Raw genomic sequence first — 19,747 nt, 5'->3', positions numbered from 1 at the left:
GCACTATTAACTTTATTTTGTTCAAAAATGTAATATGGGGGAATAATTTATATTAATTGAAGTCAATTACTTTGTTGTATATTAACTTGTTCACAAATAAAGTAAATTAGCAGTATGCAGAATAGATATCATAAGCATGATAATTTCATAATTGTGTCTGCCAAATTGGTTTTTGAATAACCTTAACAATGCTAAAGTATATTTAGCCTGACTAGGATTGTAGTATGTATGTATGTAGCCTCCATGGGGCCCTCACACACGGAAAAAATAATTACTATTTTCTTTAAGTTATTGCTCGTGCTGCATGGTAGCCGAATGGTTAGCGTGCAGACCTCACAGTTAGGAGACCCGAGTTCAATTCCACCCTCGGCCATCTCTGTGTGGAGTGTTCCCCCCGTGCATGCGTGGGTTTTCTCCGGGTGGGGGTGGGGTTATGGTATGGGCAGGCCTATGTTATGGACAACAAGCGCAGGTGCATTTTATTGATGGCATTTTGAACATTTCAAGTTTTTTTTAATGCAGTGAAGAAAAATTATCTGTTTCTTGAAACAATGACAAATGACAGCTTGGGTATCTCAGATGATTATTATTATGTTAATACTATGTATACATTTGAAAAGAAAAAAAAACACAAACTTCTTAATAACAAAAGTATAAATTGAAGTTATTATCATATACAAGTTCAACAATGTGCTCTATGATGGCCATGCTTTCCCTAAACCTTCCTTTTCACTCAGTCTGGCCTGAGTTTGTAGTCCTGTAGTCCTGCTCAGCAGTCTGCGACATTGGTGGGAGTGTTCTTAGTTTGCATCAATCTTTAGCATCTCCCACGCCGTCGGCATTGATGGCAAACATGGCTTCCGCCTCCGGCAGGCAAGGTGAGTCATAGATTTTACAGATCCTCGTTTCTCCTCTGCCTTTTCGAAGATACAGCCTGCAAGGAAAACACATTCAATACATTATCCACACGTAACAACCTTATATTTTACCCATGTCATATTATTATTTCCATTCCTTATTGAGAAATTGAATATTTTCACCTTTTTTTACAGCGTTCCAAATACAGTTTAACATTATTAGAGCCCTCTAGACATGAAATAACACCCCTACAGTCACATTTACACACAGTCACACAAAAAGAAGACCAAATCACGTGATTTGGTCTTCTTTTTGATGACATAAAATGCTTGGAATATCTCGTGGCATGATCAGATAAAGTTCAAGTTTAGCACGCGGTGCAAGGTTTCTGTTAAAACGCACATTAGGTGTGAAATCAGTGCTGACTTATTTTACCAGTCGACTGTTGGAATGGGCTTTTACCGTGTTGTGGACGCATGAGCCAGAATGTTGCCTCCAATTGGCTTCTTTGGATCAGCAGAGAACATGGCGGCCCCGTCTACTTGTGCCACCACTTGGTTGGTTATAACCACTGCCACACCGAACTGTTCACAAAATGACACAATAGAAGGCATCACATCATTTGGACCTAATGAATAAATACGTGACTTACACCTGGACACTATCAAAGAAAAAAAAACAGCAGCAAAATTAGGAAAAATCTGCAGTAACTTTACAAAAGTTGAGAAATATGACATCACTTTAGTAGCATAAAGTGAAACTAACATTAAGAAAGTTAAAAAATTTTATTTTTGGAAAATTAGGTTGTGGAAAGAAGCGATGTAACGAGAATAAAGTCAAAATATTATGGGAATAAATTCATAATTATGAAACGAAAATGTACAAGAAGAAAATTGAGACCAACCAAATGATAAAATATGTTAGTAAAATTCAGTGTAGTTGACTAGAATGAAATAATACATGTTTCCAGGATTTCTGCATTTTAGACACGACCATGATCAACAGCACCCAGCATACCTCGTCCGCCAGCCTGAGCAACATGCGAAGGAAGCGTCCCAAGTGTCCTTGTCTGGCTGACAGCTCACCTCGTCCCGAGTAGTCTGTCCTGTACAGAGCTGTCGCGCTGTCTACTATCAGCAAAGCGTATCTGTGATCAGATGAATACAAAGGCTGAAATAGTTCGAAAACGAATGTAAACACTGAACACAGTAGGATTCAGCTTTCTTAAACACACATTTAAACGACATTAACAACTTTAAAAGGAATAAATATTCAACCATGTGCAAAACATTTCTGTCGTAGTTTAAATTTATCTAGCATCGATGTGATGACTGCTCTTCCGCAGCGTTTTTCAGTTTTTCATTTGTAAGTCGCTTTGGTGTATAAGTTGCTGGAACAGCCAACCTATGAAAAAAAGTGCGACTTATGGTCTGGAAAATACGGTACATGAAATCAATGTTATTTTTGAGTTAGCCCTAATGTTACTATGTTGACCAAGAACAAGAGAAATGTTAAATATTGACATTGAGTATATTGAGTAGTAGTAAATTCCAACCGACCTGGAATCAGCCATCATGGCGGAAGCTTGATACAGGAGTTGTGTCTGATGATCTGTGTTGAATGCACGAGCATACGCCACATTGTCCAGAACATCACTGCCCACCAGGCCGTACCTTTGGACAAGACATAAAGAATACATGGTAAAAAAATAGAAAAATGTATTTCATCCGGTAAGCATTTTATTCTGGAATATTTGAGTTTGCACGATTTATTCAAGGAATTACTGTACTTAAATGATATCACTGTATGCTAACTTAACTTAAAACTTGTCTATGCTTTTGTCTTAAAATACATTTTTTCTCAGAATTTATGTATGAATTTCATGCCATTGATGAGCAGTTGACGTTATTTCTCCCCGGGTCAGTACAGTACACACGTATGGGAGAGACAGGAGTCAAAGGATGAAGGTAGATGGCAAATAGTCAAAAGTCAAAAGTTCAAATAGACTCACCTTTCCGCGACAGCCAGGAGTCTCTCTGGTCTGAAAGTTCCCTCGGTGTCGATGTACATGGCCTTACCTTCTCCTCCCCCCTGATCGATGGGCAGCTATGCAGGCGACAAGGAAAACAATGTCAATGACTTTGAACAAACAGACTGAAAAAAAACAAACAACTGCTACCAGTATGCATTGTTTTGTTTTTTTAATATAACTTTATTCTTAAAAAGTGTGCACTTTTCCCTAAATATTTCAACTATATCCAATTCAAATATTACAAGTTTATTCTCAATTTTTTCTCTTCATATTTGGATGTTATCATTGTAATATTATAACTTTTTCTGCATTTTGTTTGTTTTTCAACATTAAAAAATGATTTTTATTTAATATCCCAACTTTTTTCTCTGAATATTTTCACTTTATTCTTGCAAAACGGATTTTTCCATTATATTTTTAGAATGTGTCACACTTTCCATAAACATTTAAACAAGTGGATTCTACCTGACATGTAACAGCGAGTGTGTGACACAGCTGGGTCTTCCCTGTCCGAAACTCTCCAAACATCTCAGTGATGGAGCCGGTCTCAATCCCACCTACAGGATATAAAGAAAAAGCATTTTTTTCCTGATGAATATTCTCCCTTATTATTATTATGATGATGATGTCAGGCTGTACATTTACAGGATTTACAGTAACTTTGGAGATGGACTAACCCTGTAGGAGTTTGTCCAGTTCCTTCGAACCTGTGGAGATTTGAATGATTTCGGCTCTCCTTTGGTGGAACTCAGTAGCTGTGGTAAAGCCCATCGGCACAAGCTTGGCAGCCTCAGTCTGATAAGAGCAACAACAGTCATAATATCCTTATTTATATATTTATAAGTACATTTAAGGGGAACTAAATTATGCCTCATGGAACGTACTATAATCTTATCAGCTTTGGCATCACTGATGCCTTTAATGTTAAGCAGCTCCTTCTTTGGGGCGTACGCCACCGCCTCAATGGTGTGGAAGCCGGCATCCTCCAGTTTCTTGATGTCAGAGGATGCTATTCCACATCGCTGTAAGCAGACACAAAAACAGAGACTTTGAGAGGAAAATACATGCACACTAATGCCAAAAATTACATCCAATTTGACCGTATTCAAAATCACAACACAGCATGATTTATTAACGGTGATAAAGTAAAGTTGTGAAATTGAAAGTGCAAGACTTGACAACACATACATACCTCTAGTCTGGACAGGGGCTGTGGTCCAAAGTTTTCTTCTGCGTCTAACTCTGCCTCCACCCGGTTCTCACATCTCATTGCCATGATGTAATGTTGGGGTCCAGCTGAATGGAAAAACTGAGTTAAATGTGGTATTGTTTATAGAATCCAAATACATTTTTATACATCGGTTACTAATTATACAAAAGGCAACACCACAGATAGATTCCAGTCCTGTGGGAAACACCGCAGTACTGTCAATGCTGCTCCAAAGGAACAAAAAAAACACGCAAACGATCGTTTTTGTTGGTCTGGAAGTGTGCTGTTGTGGCAGACGTGCCAGTACCAATACAAGTAATTATTTGTATTAACTTTCAGAGTATATACCGCCCCATTACCGAACGACATTGTAAGGTGTCATAGCATCGACCAAACACGAGCCTAAATTCATGCATTTTGCTTTTAGCTTGCGTGTGTATCCTAGATTATTTCCGTCATCAAGCTATTGTACTTGACGTCTCATTAGTGTATTTGAATATGTTGCTAACGAAGAGCTATATATTTGGTAAGAACATTTTACAGCCTACCTGTGAAACAGCTACTTTCCCTTGGTATGTTTGTTATACCTCGAGATCCCGCGCCTATGCACGTGATGACGTCAAATTTTTCATTATGATTTGTGATTGGCTGAAGAACGGTGACGTAAAAAGGGACGTCTTTCAAAAAAACTTTATGGACTTCCGTTTGTTAACGGAAATTTTTTTCATACAACGTACGATACAAACTTTTGATAATAATATCAAAATAACACAATTGAAAGACTAGGTAATTAGGAAAAACACCATTGTTATTTCAACTTAATGAATTAATTAATTCACATAGACTGAAACGTTCAAGTCAAAAGCGAGTGATGTTATTAAACTTTATCACCTGTGGGAGGCAGTAGTGCACTGTGCATGCCGAGTCTGCCGGAAGTTGTAGAAAAAAGGCGGAAGTGGAAGCGCTTTTCGAGCCAAACAGGCAAGTGTACTGACATGTCTCCTAAGGAGGTCAGTAAGGGAACGGAGACTGCCGCAGAAAACCACCACAGGACCCCCGGTTTGAGGGGTGCTCAGACCACCACACTCTTCCGCGTTGTCAACCCAGAACTCTTCATAAAGCCTGTAAGAAACGATACATATCTCCATATTTGCTGTGTGTCAATTGGAATACTGTACTTTCCTGTTAACTATGTCGACAACTTCAGTTAGGTTCACTTGTTGTTGGCGCGCCTAGTTTATCTCAGAATTGACATGTGGTGTCTTTTCCCAGAATAAACCAGTGATGGCCTTTGGACTGGTTACCATCAGCTTGTGTGTAGTATATCTGGGCTATTTGCATGCAATGAAAGATGACCAGCAGCTTTACGAGGCCATCGACAGCGATGGAGAGAAACTGATGAGGAGGAAGACTTCCAAGTGGGAGTGACGTCAGAGGATGTGTGACGACACACCAGACAGGACTGATGAGAGAGGAGAAGCGGACACTCTAAATGCCTCTAATTGTACCTGTACATACATATGCAATGTTGATGGATAAAGGGAGACATTTCTGGCTCATTTTCAAAAATAAATGATCCACCCCGGTCATAATTCAAGTCTGTTGTGATGAATGGATAAATCAGGGGTGTTCAAAGTGTAGTCCAGGGGCCATTTGCAGCCTGTGGCACATTTTATAAGTAATTTTACTTAATTTTTTTTAAATTACAGAATTTTACAAATAGTCAAAATATTATTTATTTAGTTTATTTTTATTTATATTTATTTTGCAACATAATGTAAGGAGAAATATTGTAATTTTAGTATAATAAATCACTGTATTACTTTCCTTACTATAATAATGTTGTATAACGGTGTGATTTGTCCAGGGTGTACATGGGGTGTACCCCGCCTCTTGCCCTAAGACAGCTGGGATAGGCTCCAGCACCCCCTCGTGAGGAAAAGCGGTAGAAAATTCTACTATGCTTGACATTTAAGGTTACGTTTACTTTGATTGTTGCCAAAGACACAATGCAGCAGCGTGATCAACACGGACACGGCCAACTTCCTGACTCATTTCTTGAATTCAAAACAATTTCTCACATCAAGTCTCTGCCTTTCTTTAGATCACGGCTGCAAAAAAAAAAAGCCAAAATGGAGCCGAAGAAAGTCACAAGCGGCTGCAACGAAATACAATATACAAACGGTAGAACTGTTATGTACAGTATAGAAGACTTGTGGCAGGATTTCAATCATGTCTTACCGACTGAGCTGTCTTTACCCCAAGGTAGAAACACATCCAGAGACAAATAAACATAACACAAAATACACAAAGACCGATTAGAATGTAGGAAAAAACTATGTAGCACAAAATCTACTGTATATTTAAGTCATAAGTCAACTGTGCTGAGATATTATTGGGTGGAAAATGATTTATCTAGACATGATCAACCGCTTACACCCTGGGCTGACTTACCTGGATATTTTGTTTACACTGGAGATGAGCTGTTAGCTTTGAGCATCCCTTCGCTAGGCCAAGATCCAGCCAAAGCTGCATAGTGGGAGTGAACCGCGAAAAAGACAGTATAAAGGTTCCTGTATAAAGACGGCATCAACCATGTTTACCGTCTGTCGTCATGGGGGAACGTGAGACGGAAGCGCTAACGGCGCTAACCCGGCTGCAGAGACTACCGTGAGTGCAGCATGACTGCACTGAAGATTTTCTCGTAATTATTTATTCCCACAATATTTTGACTTTATTCTCTGAACATTATAACTTTCTCCGCAAACTAATTTTCCAAAAAGTACAACTTTATTTGCTTTAATCTTTCTTTAACTTTAAGCCACTAAAATGACATTCATTTTCTTCATATTATTCTTGTAAAATCATGACTTTTTTGCCTCTGAATATTTTTTTCAATTTTTGCAGCTATATTTTCAGGTTAAGTGTTAGCTTCGAAATGGTTTGTGGCATCATTTTCTTTCGTTTATGTGGATGTATAGCATGTTTATATTGATAGAAGCATCGCAGAGTAGTTACCATAACAACACAAATGCAAGTTAACAACAAATATAAATGAACAAATATGACATAACAAAGTCTTAAGATCCTTTAGAAGTCATGGCTTTGTTTTCGTCAAACCACACAAACACTAAGGCCGTCATCACGGTGCGCTTGGATGATGATGATGATGATGATGATGATCCTCAACCAGGGGGCGGCTGATCCTATCAGGGAAAGAAAAGAGAGATGCAGGATTTATGTGTGAATGGATTAAATTGACAAACAGAGGATGCGGGGGTGGAGGTGGGGAGATGAAGGGGTTTTAGGAGATGTAATCCAATTTGGATTAAGAAGTGAAGTGAGGTGGAGACATAATACGTCAGGTCGTATGCGTTGTAAACGTCGTGTGTAAAATAATACCACATATATAAATGCACTTGTCACCCACTGGAAGTCAGTATCCATACCAGTATAACAGTCTGCCTCACAATGTCATCTTTCAAAGACTTTACAAACACTAAATTCATCACACAGTAACTTAATCCTCAAAAGGTGTATCTGGAAATATACAATCATGTCCCAATATGACCCCCCCCCCCCCCCCGAAGTTTTCCCATAAGGCGTTGAGTCTTGAGCAACGGAATCATTGGGATGCTGCAATGACATCAGCTTCTCTCTTCTTGCTTTGGACAGAATCAGCATCATTTCTACGCTCTCCTTCAATAATATGGTTTTCTCAAACAAAATAAATGAAGGGAACACTTTTTAAATATAGAACCCCTATAGATAGATGTTTCGATATTTCCGAGGTATAACGCTTGAGAGTTAGTTGCTGTGTGATGCGTTCAGTGAAGAGCCCAATATGAGCTTGTCAACCCATTGGAAATCAGAGGAAGCCATGATATATAACAATATATGTATAACAAAAAACAGTCTCTAACAAACAACACTAAACTCACCACACAGCAACCTAACAACACCCAATAGGTATACCTGAGAAATATACAAACCAATATGAGTTTGCAATGAAGGAAAAAAAAATATTGAAGTTTTCTCATAATGCATTGCATCTGAGCAACACAATCAAAGGGTTCTCTGGCTCCCTCTGGTGGACAGAGGCAGCATTGCAGCACCGCCCACCACTGTGCATTGCTCTTAGTTGTGTTGTTAACAATTAGCGTTGTTTAAAAATGGATTTAGAACTTAAATTAAAAAAATTCTTAAGCATTCTTAGTAATTGACTTACTTATGTATTGCAGCAAGGTCACTCAGCATTTCCTGGGTGATGGCTTCACTTGGTTGTTCACGTTTCCTGTAACAGTTCTGGACTCTGCTAGGAATTGTGCCTTGGGAGATCTCCGTCCATGGCTCGGGAAGCACTGGACTTCCAGAGGTGCTTCAGAACCACTTTGACAGAAGACTGAACGAGCAGCATGAAACGAGACCGACGGGCCAATGTGCTCGGAGTTGACGCTTGTTGGAGAAACTGGTCGATTGACGGGTGTTCCGATAGGATGGCTTCTGTGTAGCGACTGGCATGGGGGTTGTAGGCGGACTCTGGAAACAGGCGGCGCTGTCCATGGCAGACTGGATGCAGATGTCTCACTCTCATGAAGGACGTTGCTTTCAAACCTTCGGCCGGTTCTTGGTTGATGTAAAGCGCCTTTGATAAAATGACCCGCAGTACTTCCCTTTCGTAGTTCTGGTCCGAGATTAGTGTCTGGTTGTTGTACTACATCCTGCATTCTAAATCTCGGTCTTAAGCTCGATCGGTTCGGTAACACGTCTAGATTCTGAACACATGCCCTCAAGCGGTGGGGAACTCCAGGATTTTGGTTAATGGGAGGAAAATGCAGGTCTGAGGCTTCATGGGGTCCATTTTGGTTACTTTGAAAAGAATTATCCAAAAGCACTTCCGGAGGCGGTGGGGGAAGGGTTTCTAAGTCAAGATCGTCTTTGCCTTCAGACCACCTCATCAAACCCTGATCGTCTGTGTTCGCAACGTCAGATGAAACAATGCCGCCGTGTTTCTTCGGTCTTCGGATCAGCGGTGCTGCATGAACAAGACTCCGGCCTGGTCTTCCTTCCGCCCCTTGACTAAATGTACTGATCAGCTTTCGAACCGAGTTGCGCTTGGGTGGCCGGGGAGCTGTTATCGGTAAGGAATCCGCCGATTTAGCCGACTTCCAAGAGTCTTTTTGAAAACTCTGTAGACCACATGTTGAGTGGCGTCTCATTCCGAATGGAAAAGTACTCCGTGTTCCCACTGACTCTTTTTTAGCTTCCGTTGTTGCCGTTTTTGTCATCGGCTGGTCCCAGTTCTCTCTCCTTTCTAGTTCAGTCACCATGGAAACTGGTTCTGGTTTGGTGTTGTCCGCACACAAGAACAAAAGAGTTTGGGTGGGATCAGGAGGACACGAGTTGGACCGTTTTCTTCCAAGCATATCCTCTTTATCTCCGTCGTCCTCGGCATCATCCTCATCCTGGCCTACCAGAGCACTGCACAGGTTCATTCCAGAACCTCCAGAACCTCCAGAACCTGCACTCCCACGGTGACGCCTCTCAGAGCCCGTCAAACTTTCATTCTCTCCGCCGATACCGCTATCCTCGCTGTGAAGAGCCGTATCCTCAGGGGAGAACTTCCGTACGGCGGCCCGTTCCACTTGCACCAACACCTGGCTCAGTCTCTTCTCCATCTCCTGCTTGACTTGCAGTTTCTCCACCAACAGTTTGGACAGAGACGAAGAACACTCCACGGCTTCTTCAAGAGTGCTGTCACCCAGCGCTTGTACCGAGCCGCCCACCAGCTTCATCTTCTCTGTGGAATGCTGGAGGAGCTGCTGTAAGAGATCCAAAGGAGGCTCCGAGGGGTGGTGCGCAATATGCGGAGCAGGGATTCCGCATTGATTTATTAACGCGGAGGTTAAGTAGTCACCGTGCTCTTTTAGCATCAGCTCCCCTTCCTCAGCCATCTCCTCCAGGGCTTGGTTGATCTCCTCAAAACGCAGAGCCAAGGCAGACATCATGGGTTTGAGGGACAGTTGTGTCTGGGCGGCCTGGTCCAGAAGACCCAGCAGCAGCTCGTATTTGGAGATGTTTGGGGTGAGGAAGGCATAGGCCGCTTGGTGAGCTCTCACCATGTGCGGTGGGAATTCAAACCTTGCCTGGCTAACTGAGTTTTTCCGCGGCTTTTCCATTGGCGGGTCTTTTGTCTCGTTGTTTTTCTCATCACTTGGTGGTAGGTCTTCGACAGCTTCAGGTAACACCTCCGTTTCATCCTCATCCTCGGTGGGTTCTTCTTCCTTGGCATCCAGGATCACTTCGGAACACAAATCTTCTTTCTCATTATTTCCCTCCTTTGATGCTTCGTTTTCTTCGTTGACCGTTTTTGAACAACTTTGATCGTCTTCCGCAGTCGCCGGGTCGGCAGGCTTTTGTGAGTTTTCCGTGTCATTTTGAAGTCCAGATTGTTGTTCCTTGGAAAACAACTTGCCTTTGGAAGGGGAACAGCCCATGTTGGTGTCGTTGATAAAAAAAACAAGTCAGGACCGAAGTCGGGAAGCGGAGAGCCAGTAGGTTAATCCCAAGGTACGTAAATATCGCTTTAGTTCGCCGGACAAGACCTTCCTGCGTCTTCCACAAAATTCATCCTTTGGTCATCCACTTTGCTTTTACGTTCTCATAGCCAAAATTCCCATGCAAGACTTCCAAAAACTGAAGAAGCAAAGACAGATTGAGGGTTTCTTGTGTCCTCTTCTTAATACGCAGATGGTGCGTACGCACAAACAGGTCAGCGTCTGCAGGTAAGACTTTAAGCTCATCAGGTTAATCAGGTGGTGTGGTGTTCAGTACCATCCACTCTCGTAGGTTGGTCAGACCCGACTATTTGCAGTTCGGCTTGAAATTTCTAAATAAGGAGCATTTTACCCAATCTTTGCCGTTTGCTTGTTGTAACCCCCCTCCCCCCCACCGGAAATAAACGAAGATTTCTGTCTTTTTTCAACTCTAAATCGTCTCCTGGTTCATCTCATTCCTAAGCCCAGATGACTTATTTAAGGAACAGCCAGTTTTTAGCATACGCCTGGGGTGTCCAGACTTGTTCCAGTGAGGGCCACATAGGGAAAAATGAAAGGATGCACGGACCACTTCCGTGTAGATATGCTCAAAAGTTATATATTAAACAAAAAACTGTGATATAAAGTAGGTGAAAAAAATCCTCTTTTTAGCACCAACTTTTTTTCCCCATTTTTGCTGTTTAAAAGAAAAAAACTATTTTTCCTATTAAGTGATATTATGCTTTTATACCCATGAAATTTGACTTCATTCCAATTCGTCTTTTTTTCCCGATTACGGAGTCACCACAGCGGATCTTCAATATACAATGTAATTTTTCGACAACATAATTTTTCAAAAATCATATATTGTTTTTCCGATTACAAATTTTAATTAAAATATACAAATATATTTTCCTCATTTTGGTTGTTTTTATTTTCCAATTATTTTAACTCTCCATCTTACTTACGTCTTACTTTGTTCTCCTAACGTAACTTTTTCTGTAACTTAATTTTACAAATACGACACTTTTATTTGTTCTTTCTTACATTGCAACGTACACAATGAATGTGCTATTCCTTCATATTTCAACTTTATGCTACAAAAAATAAAATATTTTATTACAACATATTTTGACTTTATTCTTGGGCCACATTTGGAAAAAAATAATTGGAGATTTTCAGAAGAAAGTTGTAAATTTACAAGAATAAAGTAAAAAAAAAATTCTAAGAAAAAAGTTGTAAATGTACGAGAAAAAAAAGTAGGAGAATAAAGGCGTAAAATGACATGTCTCTTTTTATTTATAACGTGGCAGCAAAACAGAGCAGCACAGAGTCTAGACCTTCTCACTTCACCTTCCTTACCCTGCCCGATTCACAAGCCCAAGGCCAAAGGTCACATGACTGTTTTGTACGACTTTATTCTCAAAATTTCTTCAATATTTTTTTACGTGGTCCTAATACTCATAATTTGGTCACTACATAATTTTTAGAATGTGTCGCATGCCAATAATAAAAAAAAGCCCCCGGGCCGCACTTTGGACACCCCTGGTTTAAAGTATGCCTGGTTGTATATTTATACGGCCTTATACTGTACATACTGTAAAGAAAGATGCTTTAAAGACAATTTAGCAAGGTAAGAAATGTACATTTATTACATTCAACGATAACAGGAAAATTGCACGCTCTCACCATGTGATCAAGCAACCATCGGACTAAACATCCAAAACCACGTAGAAAATCTGAACCGGCAAAGATGGAACACATTCACGTCTCTTCTTCTACGAGGAACATGTTTGAAAACCAGTAATCACCTGATGAAGTGAATGCAACAAGCCATAACGTCAGTGCGTCCCACAAGTATTGAAGTCAAATATTACATTGGCCGACATTTCATTCTGGTAAAAAGCAAAAATTCCACTAGAGGCGCTAAAAGCAATTTTAAGATCACAATTATCTTGTTGCCATGACAGCAACCAGCGTTTGCCACGTTTACAAAAACATCAAGTACAGTTATATATTGGTTTTTTGTAAGGATCAAAGCAATTGGTGCAGCAACGAAGTAACTATGGCAACAGATTTATACTTACATGAATGGAGCAATATTTTCTGTTTCACATGTAAGGGAATTATTAATCATTTTATTGATATCAATGTATTGATACTAATTGTATTAATGCGTTCATTATAATTAATCTTGTTTAGTGCTTTATGTTTTGATGAATCAAATCATTTTTTGGGTGAAATTAGGGCTGGGCGATATGGACCAAAACTCATATCCCGATGTATTTAGGTAGAATATCGATATTACGATATATAAATATTTTCCCATAAACTGAATTTAGACAACTATAGACAATATCGATATATCACCCAGCCCTAAGTAGGATTAAATATTCATGAAATTAATTCATTGCAGATCATAAGTAATTTCTAATTTTTTTATTTAACATATGACGAACATTCAACAATGATCTTGGGTATAGTGTGTGGATATATATATATATATATATATATACATACGTATGTATACCCACATATATACACATACATATATATATATACACACACACACACATATACACATATCTACATACATATGTATATACATATATATATATACACGTAGACATACATACACATATATATACACACACACACACACATATATATATATACATACACACACTATACCCAAGATCTTTATTGTGTAAAGGAAAATTCACATCATTCAATGAGCTTGAAAAACTTCAAGTAAAAGTATCAGTATCGACAATACTGGCCCTGAATTTACTTGGCGTGGGACGGAAACTTTGCAGTATCGCCCACCCTGTGAGAAGTACCAAAGCAAACCCAGTACTCTCTGTTGGCTTGAACCAGGTTTGATTGGTGGTTTCCGCATACAAGGAGCTGTACAATGACTTTGAAATGTATACAAATATTTCAAATTTATCACGCGATTATTATTATTTTTTTTTAAAAAGGCAATAAAGTACATCGAATGTGGCAACCGACATGTCATTCTAAAAAGCAACGTATATATTGGCACTAAGGTTTAACAGTACACAGGAGAACTTCACCAGTACCTCGAAGCCTTCACATTAATTATGAAATGAGCTCAAAAATATTGTTTACTGCAGCGTACGGATATCATCAAATAAATAACTTCATCTCACCAGAAAATGGCAATTGGGAGTATGACCGCTTGGAGTACTTCATGTCAAGCACGATGGAAGCTATGAATGAAGTAGTAGTAGTAGTAGTAATAGTAGTAGTGCAGCACCTACATCGCTAGCACCGCTGTGCAACTTCCAAACAAAGCTTCTCCTAATAAACAAGCACACGTGATGATGAATTAACGAGATATGTGCTTTTTTTTTTTTTGCATTCTTACCCTGTGTTGGAATATGATGTCACGCCATTTATTATTTCCGTGAGACGGCGTCAATGCGGCGTCAACACCATCCAGATGAGGGCTGCAATATTCCGGAAAATATGTCAATCACAATTGTCTGGCTTCAAATTCCCTGGGACGTTTAAGAAACATAAGGAAATAATGACTTATTTTAAAATAATGCATGAGTTAATGCACGATTAATTGAATGTAATGTAACGAATCAACATGTAAATAGATGTCAATCAATCAATTCATCGTTGATTACTTGTTGCAGATCGATGAACAGGAATTTTTGTCCCATTTTTTGTGCAGCCCTGATCCAGATGAACACTTGACAAAATAGCCGTACGGAATCGTCGCTCAAAGCGCAGAGCGTTGGCCTTCGCACACGTAGACGGCGCTGGGCTGGATGCGCCTCTTGGTGTTGCCCGGCAGCTGCGGAAGGAACTTGAAGTACTTTGGTATGAGATCCAAGCAGGCGTCGCGGAACTTTTTGATGCGCCAGTAGTAAATGAGCGGGTTGAGGGCCGACTTCAGGTAGCAGAGCCACAGCACCCACGTGCTGACTTGGAAAAAGGCGTCCGTGTGGTAGAAGCGGCGGTTGAAGGTGGATACCAGACTGTAGGCGGTGAAGGGCGCCCAGCACACCGTGAACACGGAGAAGAGGATGAGGATGGTGGCGAAGGCACGGGTCTTGAAACTCACGTCTATGTTGATCTGGAAGGGCTTCTGCAGGCTCAGCAGGCCCAGCTTGCTGGCCTGGCTCAGGCACATGCCGTCCGGGTGGGAGTGGATGCGGGCCGTGTTGTGGCGGATGCTGTTCAGAATCCCCATGAACGTGTACAACATGACCATGAAGGGGATGAAGAAGAAGACCAGCATTAATATCAACACGTAGGTGTGGTACCCGGGTTCGCTGCTGTAGCCAAAAACACACTGAGGCGCCCTGGGGGGGCTCTGTAGGCGAGGGGACCCCACAGCGAGAGGGAAGGAGAAAAGGAACGCGAGCCCCCAAGTGACCACGATGAGCACCTTGGCTCTCTGCGGACTCAGCTTATCCTGCTTCTGGACGATAATAAGGAAGCGATCGATGCTGATGATCAGCAGGATGGCCACGCCTTCCATCACGAAGAACCAAAAGAGCATGGCGGACACGCGACAGAAAACCTCCCCAAAAACCCAGCTGGTGCTCATGACGGCCACCAGCGTGAACGGCATGTTCAGGACGGCGAGCATCATGTCCGCAAAGGCCAGGCTCGCCAGCAGCAGGTTAATGGCCGAGCGCATGGCGGATCTCTGGTAGACCATCAGGCAAACCACCATGTTCCCCAGCAACGCCAGCAGCAAAATAGCAACCATGACGAAGCAGAAGAAGACCCGCAGGGAGAGACTGATGCCGGTAACGCTCTCCGGGGGCAGGGCGGTCGGCTTGGCGTGATTGGGAGGCGCCTGGAAGCCCAGAGAATTGTTCGCCATGAGGACGTTCTCTCTGAGCGTGGTGGAAAATTTCAAGTGACCCATAATGAGACGGCAGAGACCGGCGTGGATGTTTCCTGCCGGTGGAGTGGGAGCAGCAGAGGTGTGAAGCCTTCCCCGGTGGGGGTGGGCATCGTCAGTGAGCGCATGATGCTGGAGTGGCGACAATTCCGCGCTTGAGACCCCACCGTCCCGTCTTCATTGTTGCCCTGCTGTAAACACACAAGAACATTCCCGTTTCATTCCATCCCGCATGTTTTTCTAAAGACAATCTCTTCTGGAGACGATTTGGACGGATCTTTCAAGGCACACACATCATTGTGTTCTTAAAAGAAAGAAATGTTCACACTAAAAAGATGCTTTGATGATAGTAGATTGTCCTTGAACCTAAATAAAACTAAAATCATGCTGTTTGCTAACAGCAGAAAGGACACGTACCAGCAAATACAAATAAGACGGTGTAGACATTGAAAAGGTGAAGGAAAATACATTTCTGGGGATCACAATAGATGAAAATATGAGCTGGAAACCTCGTATTACAAATATACAACATAAGGTGGCCAGAAATATTTCAATATTGAACAAAGCAAAATTTGTTCTCAATCGGAAATCACTCCACACTCTTTATTGCTCTCTGGTTCTACCATATCTTACTTATTGTGTGGAAATATGGGATCATAACTATAAAAGCAATCTTCACTCGCTAAATGTACTGCAAAAAAGGCCAGTAAGGATAATTCATAATGCCGCCTACAGAGAACATACTAACTCCTTATTTCTAAAATCACAAATACTTCAACTTGCTGATATAGTTCATCTTCACACAGCTAAAATAATGCATAAGGCTAAAAAATAAGCAATTAGCTAAAAATGTCATCCAATACTTCTCTACAAGAGAGGAGAAATATGATCTCAGGGAAGAAGTACATTTGAAACACTTCTATGCTAGGACTACGTTATGCTAGCCATAGCATTTCAGTATGTGGAATCAAACTATGGAATGGATTGAGTAAGGGAATCAAACAATGCACAACGATGAGCCAATTCAAGAAACAATACAAGCAGTTGATGTTTGCTAAATACAAGGATGAAGAGTCTTGAACCAGTCATGATGTGCTATATATATCACTACATATATCATATATCTATTATTATTATTATTATTATCACAACAGTAGAACATAGATAAGTTTCAGGCAAATATCAGTTACAACTAAAACAAGGGTGGGGCAGCTTTTTGTGAAAAGATACATTTCAAGCATAACTTTGACACAAATATTTTTTGCTTTTCTGACAGCTCAAACATCTAAATAACCGCCGTGGGTGGAATACATTAAAACAAAGCGTTTTTGCGGGAAGCATGAAATCCAAAAAATACAGCTGAATAGGTGCAGATTCTGGAAGAACTAGAAAGCTTTCTGTGGGCTGAAAATTTAGCATAATAGGTCCCTTTTAAAATAAAAATTAAAAAAAAGTTAAGATCCTCATTCGGTTTGGGCTGATTTTCCCCTCAATTTCTTCAAAATGGCTCTTATTTGTTGCCAGGATGCAGAATAGCACCTTTGTATTTTCCCGTCCTACTGTGTATATTTTTGCCACTCAACCTGTCTCAATCGTGACATGAATTAAGAGGATGACATCATTATTATTCACGTCATTATCCAACAATGTACACAGTCAAAGTCACATGTATAAATCACATTTTTGGCCATTACATTGTCATTGTAATAAATAAATATGAATATTACATGAATTTTTTTACGGGATGTTTTCCAGGCAACCTGGCAACAAAGAGGGCTGATGCTCAACACGTAAGGTCATATATAAAATGAAAAGGCTGCCCACTGACCTGATTTATGCTCCCATGTCGAAGCACAGCAAAACGCCGAATCTCAGCAGCCCATCCCGCATCTTCCTCGCTAGCAACACCGCAGTCAGTTGCTAAGCAAACAAGGCGACCGATATTTCATCCCCGAAACCTTCTTCCGTGGCAGAGGCGGAACTTGTAACAAAAGTGTTCAAGTTGGTAATACTAAACATACACGGCGATTCATAAAAAGCGTCTTTACAGTCAGCGCAGGCCTCCTCGGATCGACGATTAAAGATGCTACAGGAAGGGGGTGCTGTCTTCTTCTTTGGCATAAATGGCGGTTGGCAAAGCAGCTACTAGGTGTGTCTAGCGCCACCTACTGGACTGGAGTTATCAATTTTGTGACACACGACATGTGGCTTACCTTTTTCCACTAAGAGATAACTAACTCTTCCCCAATCTTATTTGTCATAACTTCTTGTGTCTCACTTTATGACTGATAAGCACATTTTACTTAACATTTCAGCTCTATTTTGACATTTTTCCCCATAATATGAGTTTATTTTTGTCAAATTGTGATTTTTTTTTCTCTTTGGAAAAGTTTATTGAAAATGACAGCTGTTTTTATCCATTTCTACAGTTGTTTTTTTCTAACTTTGCAACAATTTAACATTTTTTTTCTCATAATTACAACTTCAATTGCATATTATATAAATATTGTGATTATTGGAAAAAACAAATTAATACATCGAATATAGAGTGTTAACGGATTTCTTTTTTTGCACGTTTTGTCACACTTAAATTTCTGCATAGTTTGACTTTATTTTGTATCATTTTTTTCACAACCTAATTACTACTTATTAAAATAATTCTTGTAAAATTATGTTCTCAAAACACTTTTTCTGTTAATATTTATAATTTATTATATAAATGCCAGATAGAAACATTTCCTTGTTTTTAATATATTTAGAAGAATTATATGTGGCATTGAATAACAGTGGTGTGTCCTTATTAGGGTCATGGATGAGCCGGAGCCCATTCCAGCCTGGACCGGTCCCCGGTCAGTCTATTATAGGAAATAGTATTCTATTTGAGACACAGCTAAGCAAGCCAGAACACAAAATGTCACCATTTCATAAGCTGCTGATTCTGTTTACAACATGTACAGTATACGTATATGAATATGAATAGCTTTGCTTGAAAAGATCACAGAAACAGCCCTCTCCCCTAAGAAGACTTCAGTTGTTTCACAGTCTCAGGTGATAAAATCTGAACCTGGAAGGGGATGAAAAACTCCAGAAGAGAATTTGTTTCTTTCAAATCCAAAGAATATTCTTGGGCAATCCTCTGCGAAGTCCACGTTTCAGGTTCAGTCTGGTGGCTGCCGACGGCCTTCAGAGCCTCCGTGATGGTCAGCTTGCCTTGAGGAACTTCTGTCAGGATTTCAAGGCCACGGGAGTCCCCCGGAAGGAAGAACTTGGCGGCTCTGTACTTTGTTTCTTCCTCCTTGGTTACCGACTGTGTGCAGAAGGATATAAAGTGTCATTAAAATGGCTGAGGTGAACTTTATCAGTACATATACACATATTTAGCATTGTGATACAGTGACAGATTCAGCTTTCCCATTTAAAAGAATGGCACTGCCAGTACCCGGATGTTAGACTCACTCTATATTAGTCGCCATCCTGGCTACATAGCAAGTGGTTTGGGGGTTTAGCATTAGCTCGTTGGGATAAGGCTTGAGTTGTTTCGTTCCTGTAGTGACCGGCTAAAATATCTAAAATATAGGTGCATCATATCTTAAAAAAGGTTGTTTCCCTCCACATTGAGTACTGACCTTTGTCGTCCCTGCTTGTGTGTCTGTGGACTCCACATAAACAGACTTAAGGTTTGATAGCAGAGGGTCGTTCTTCTGGTGGACAACACCGCCATTTCCTGCAAACATAACTTTGCTATGACAACGTGGAAGAATTGACTATTTTGCAGGTGGGTGAGTAGAATAAAAAAACGATGATGCCTGCCTAGACGTGCTTTTTAGCGTCCAGGATCTGTCTCACCTTCTTGGGGGGTGAAGGCTGCTTGTGTGACGGCATGTCTCGGTGCCGGTCGCGGCTTTTCCTTGGAGATTTCCCGCTGAACTCTGTTTTCCAGGTTGAAATTTCTTAACATGCGTACAACTCGACCTCCCATGTTAAGCAATGAAAGTGTCTTGTCTTCTTCTGTCTTCATTGACAGAGCGAAAATTGCATTGAAAGGCGCCACACTGCCACCTAGTGTCACCTAGTGTACACGTCGCCTTTTCAGTGAATAAGTGAGTTCACATTGACAAGTACAGAAGCCTTATGTGCCAAAAGTCCAGTTTTCTTATCGTATTTCGCCCCCTTTAGATAGTTTCCTGTATTTTCACTTTCACGACAAAAAGTCCCCGGTT

General features: G+C 40.7%; 5 protein-coding genes across 6 annotated transcripts; 1 reads left to right on the top strand and 4 right to left on the bottom strand.

Moving 5' to 3' along the window:
• Window positions 1–493: 493 nt before the first annotated feature.
• On the bottom strand, window positions 494–4,753 carry rad51 (RAD51 recombinase). The gene is made up of 10 exons (XM_058074471.2): window positions 4,649–4,753; window positions 4,083–4,186; window positions 3,775–3,912; window positions 3,568–3,685; window positions 3,356–3,447; window positions 2,870–2,964; window positions 2,418–2,531; window positions 1,876–2,005; window positions 1,321–1,442; window positions 494–934 (listed from the first exon to the last, which is right to left on the bottom strand). Exons 2-10 carry the CDS (start codon window positions 4,164–4,166, stop codon window positions 811–813), a joined length of 1,017 nt encoding a protein of 338 aa, XP_057930454.1. The 5' UTR covers window positions 4,167–4,186; window positions 4,649–4,753; the 3' UTR covers window positions 494–810.
• Window positions 4,754–5,044: 291 nt separating this feature from the next.
• On the top strand, window positions 5,045–5,697 carry smim8 (small integral membrane protein 8). The gene is made up of 2 exons (XM_058045923.2): window positions 5,045–5,224; window positions 5,373–5,697. The coding sequence occupies exons 1-2, from the start codon at window positions 5,096–5,098 to the stop codon at window positions 5,526–5,528; spliced, it is 285 nt and encodes a 94-aa protein (XP_057901906.2). The 5' UTR covers window positions 5,045–5,095; the 3' UTR covers window positions 5,529–5,697.
• Window positions 5,698–6,058: 361 nt separating this feature from the next.
• pcare2 (photoreceptor cilium actin regulator 2) lies at window positions 6,059–10,893 on the bottom strand. The gene is made up of 2 exons (XM_058045922.2): window positions 8,329–10,893; window positions 6,059–7,306 (listed from the first exon to the last, which is right to left on the bottom strand). Exon 1 carries the CDS (start codon window positions 10,595–10,597, stop codon window positions 8,351–8,353), a length of 2,247 nt encoding a protein of 748 aa, XP_057901905.2. The 5' UTR covers window positions 10,598–10,893; the 3' UTR covers window positions 6,059–7,306; window positions 8,329–8,350.
• Window positions 10,894–13,317: 2,424 nt separating this feature from the next.
• gpr63 (G protein-coupled receptor 63) lies at window positions 13,318–17,652 on the bottom strand. 2 transcript variants are annotated; one of them, XM_058073251.2, is made up of 2 exons: window positions 17,356–17,652; window positions 13,318–15,718 (listed from the first exon to the last, which is right to left on the bottom strand). In XM_058073251.2, the coding sequence occupies exon 2, from the start codon at window positions 15,549–15,551 to the stop codon at window positions 14,391–14,393; it is 1,161 nt and encodes a 386-aa protein (XP_057929234.2). In that variant the 5' UTR covers window positions 15,552–15,718; window positions 17,356–17,652; the 3' UTR covers window positions 13,318–14,390. The 2 variants fall into 2 exon arrangements, with proteins under 2 accessions (XP_057929234.2, XP_057929244.2); XM_058073261.2 differs by having other exon boundaries at window positions 13,318–15,715.
• A 542-nt stretch (window positions 17,653–18,194) lies between these two features.
• ndufaf4 (NADH:ubiquinone oxidoreductase complex assembly factor 4) lies at window positions 18,195–19,617 on the bottom strand. Its single transcript, XM_058086666.2, has 3 exons — window positions 19,374–19,617; window positions 19,154–19,251; window positions 18,195–18,834 (listed from the first exon to the last, which is right to left on the bottom strand). Exons 1-3 carry the CDS (start codon window positions 19,543–19,545, stop codon window positions 18,544–18,546), a joined length of 561 nt encoding a protein of 186 aa, XP_057942649.2. The 5' UTR covers window positions 19,546–19,617; the 3' UTR covers window positions 18,195–18,543.
• Between the last annotated feature and the right edge of the window lie 130 nt (window positions 19,618–19,747).

The sequence above is a fragment of the Doryrhamphus excisus genome, linkage group LG11 (assembly GCF_037039965.1).
Source record: "Doryrhamphus excisus strain RoL-2023G ecotype Guam linkage group LG11, RoL_Dexc_Guam_v1.1, whole genome shotgun sequence".
Lineage (NCBI taxonomy): Eukaryota > Metazoa > Chordata > Actinopteri > Syngnathiformes > Syngnathidae > Doryrhamphus > Doryrhamphus excisus.
The sequence above is the reverse complement of the archived record's forward strand: the minus strand, read 5'-3'. Positions and strand labels throughout refer to the sequence as shown.

Bases quoted from the DNA above. Each gene is read 5' to 3' on its own strand.
- rad51 (XM_058074471.2), bottom strand. From the start codon at position 4,166: ATGGCAATGAGATGTGAGAACCGGGTGGAGGCAGAGTTAGACGCAGAA. The intron at 3,448-3,567 runs GTTAGTCCATCT...TATATCCTGTAG, and splicing joins ACTGGACAAACTCCTACAGG to GTGGGATTGAGACCGGCTCC. The intron at 935-1,320 runs GTAAAAGCCCAT...TTTTCCTTGCAG, and splicing joins GCTCATGCGTCCACAACACG to GCTGTATCTTCGAAAAGGCA.
- smim8 (XM_058045923.2), top strand. From the start codon at position 5,096: ATGTCTCCTAAGGAGGTCAGTAAGGGAACGGAGACTGCCGCAGAAAAC. The intron at 5,225-5,372 runs GTAAGAAACGAT...GTCTTTTCCCAG, and splicing joins CAGAACTCTTCATAAAGCCT to AATAAACCAGTGATGGCCTT.
- pcare2 (XM_058045922.2), bottom strand. From the start codon at position 10,597: ATGGGCTGTTCCCCTTCCAAAGGCAAGTTGTTTTCCAAGGAACAACAA.
- gpr63 (XM_058073251.2), bottom strand. From the start codon at position 15,551: ATGGGTCACTTGAAATTTTCCACCACGCTCAGAGAGAACGTCCTCATG.
- ndufaf4 (XM_058086666.2), bottom strand. From the start codon at position 19,545: ATGAAGACAGAAGAAGACAAGACACTTTCATTGCTTAACATGGGAGGT. The intron at 19,252-19,373 runs GTGAGACAGATC...TTATGTTTGCAG, and splicing joins AGCCTTCACCCCCCAAGAAG to GAAATGGCGGTGTTGTCCAC. The intron at 18,835-19,153 runs GTCAGTACTCAA...TTCTGCACACAG, and splicing joins CACAAGCAGGGACGACAAAG to TCGGTAACCAAGGAGGAAGA.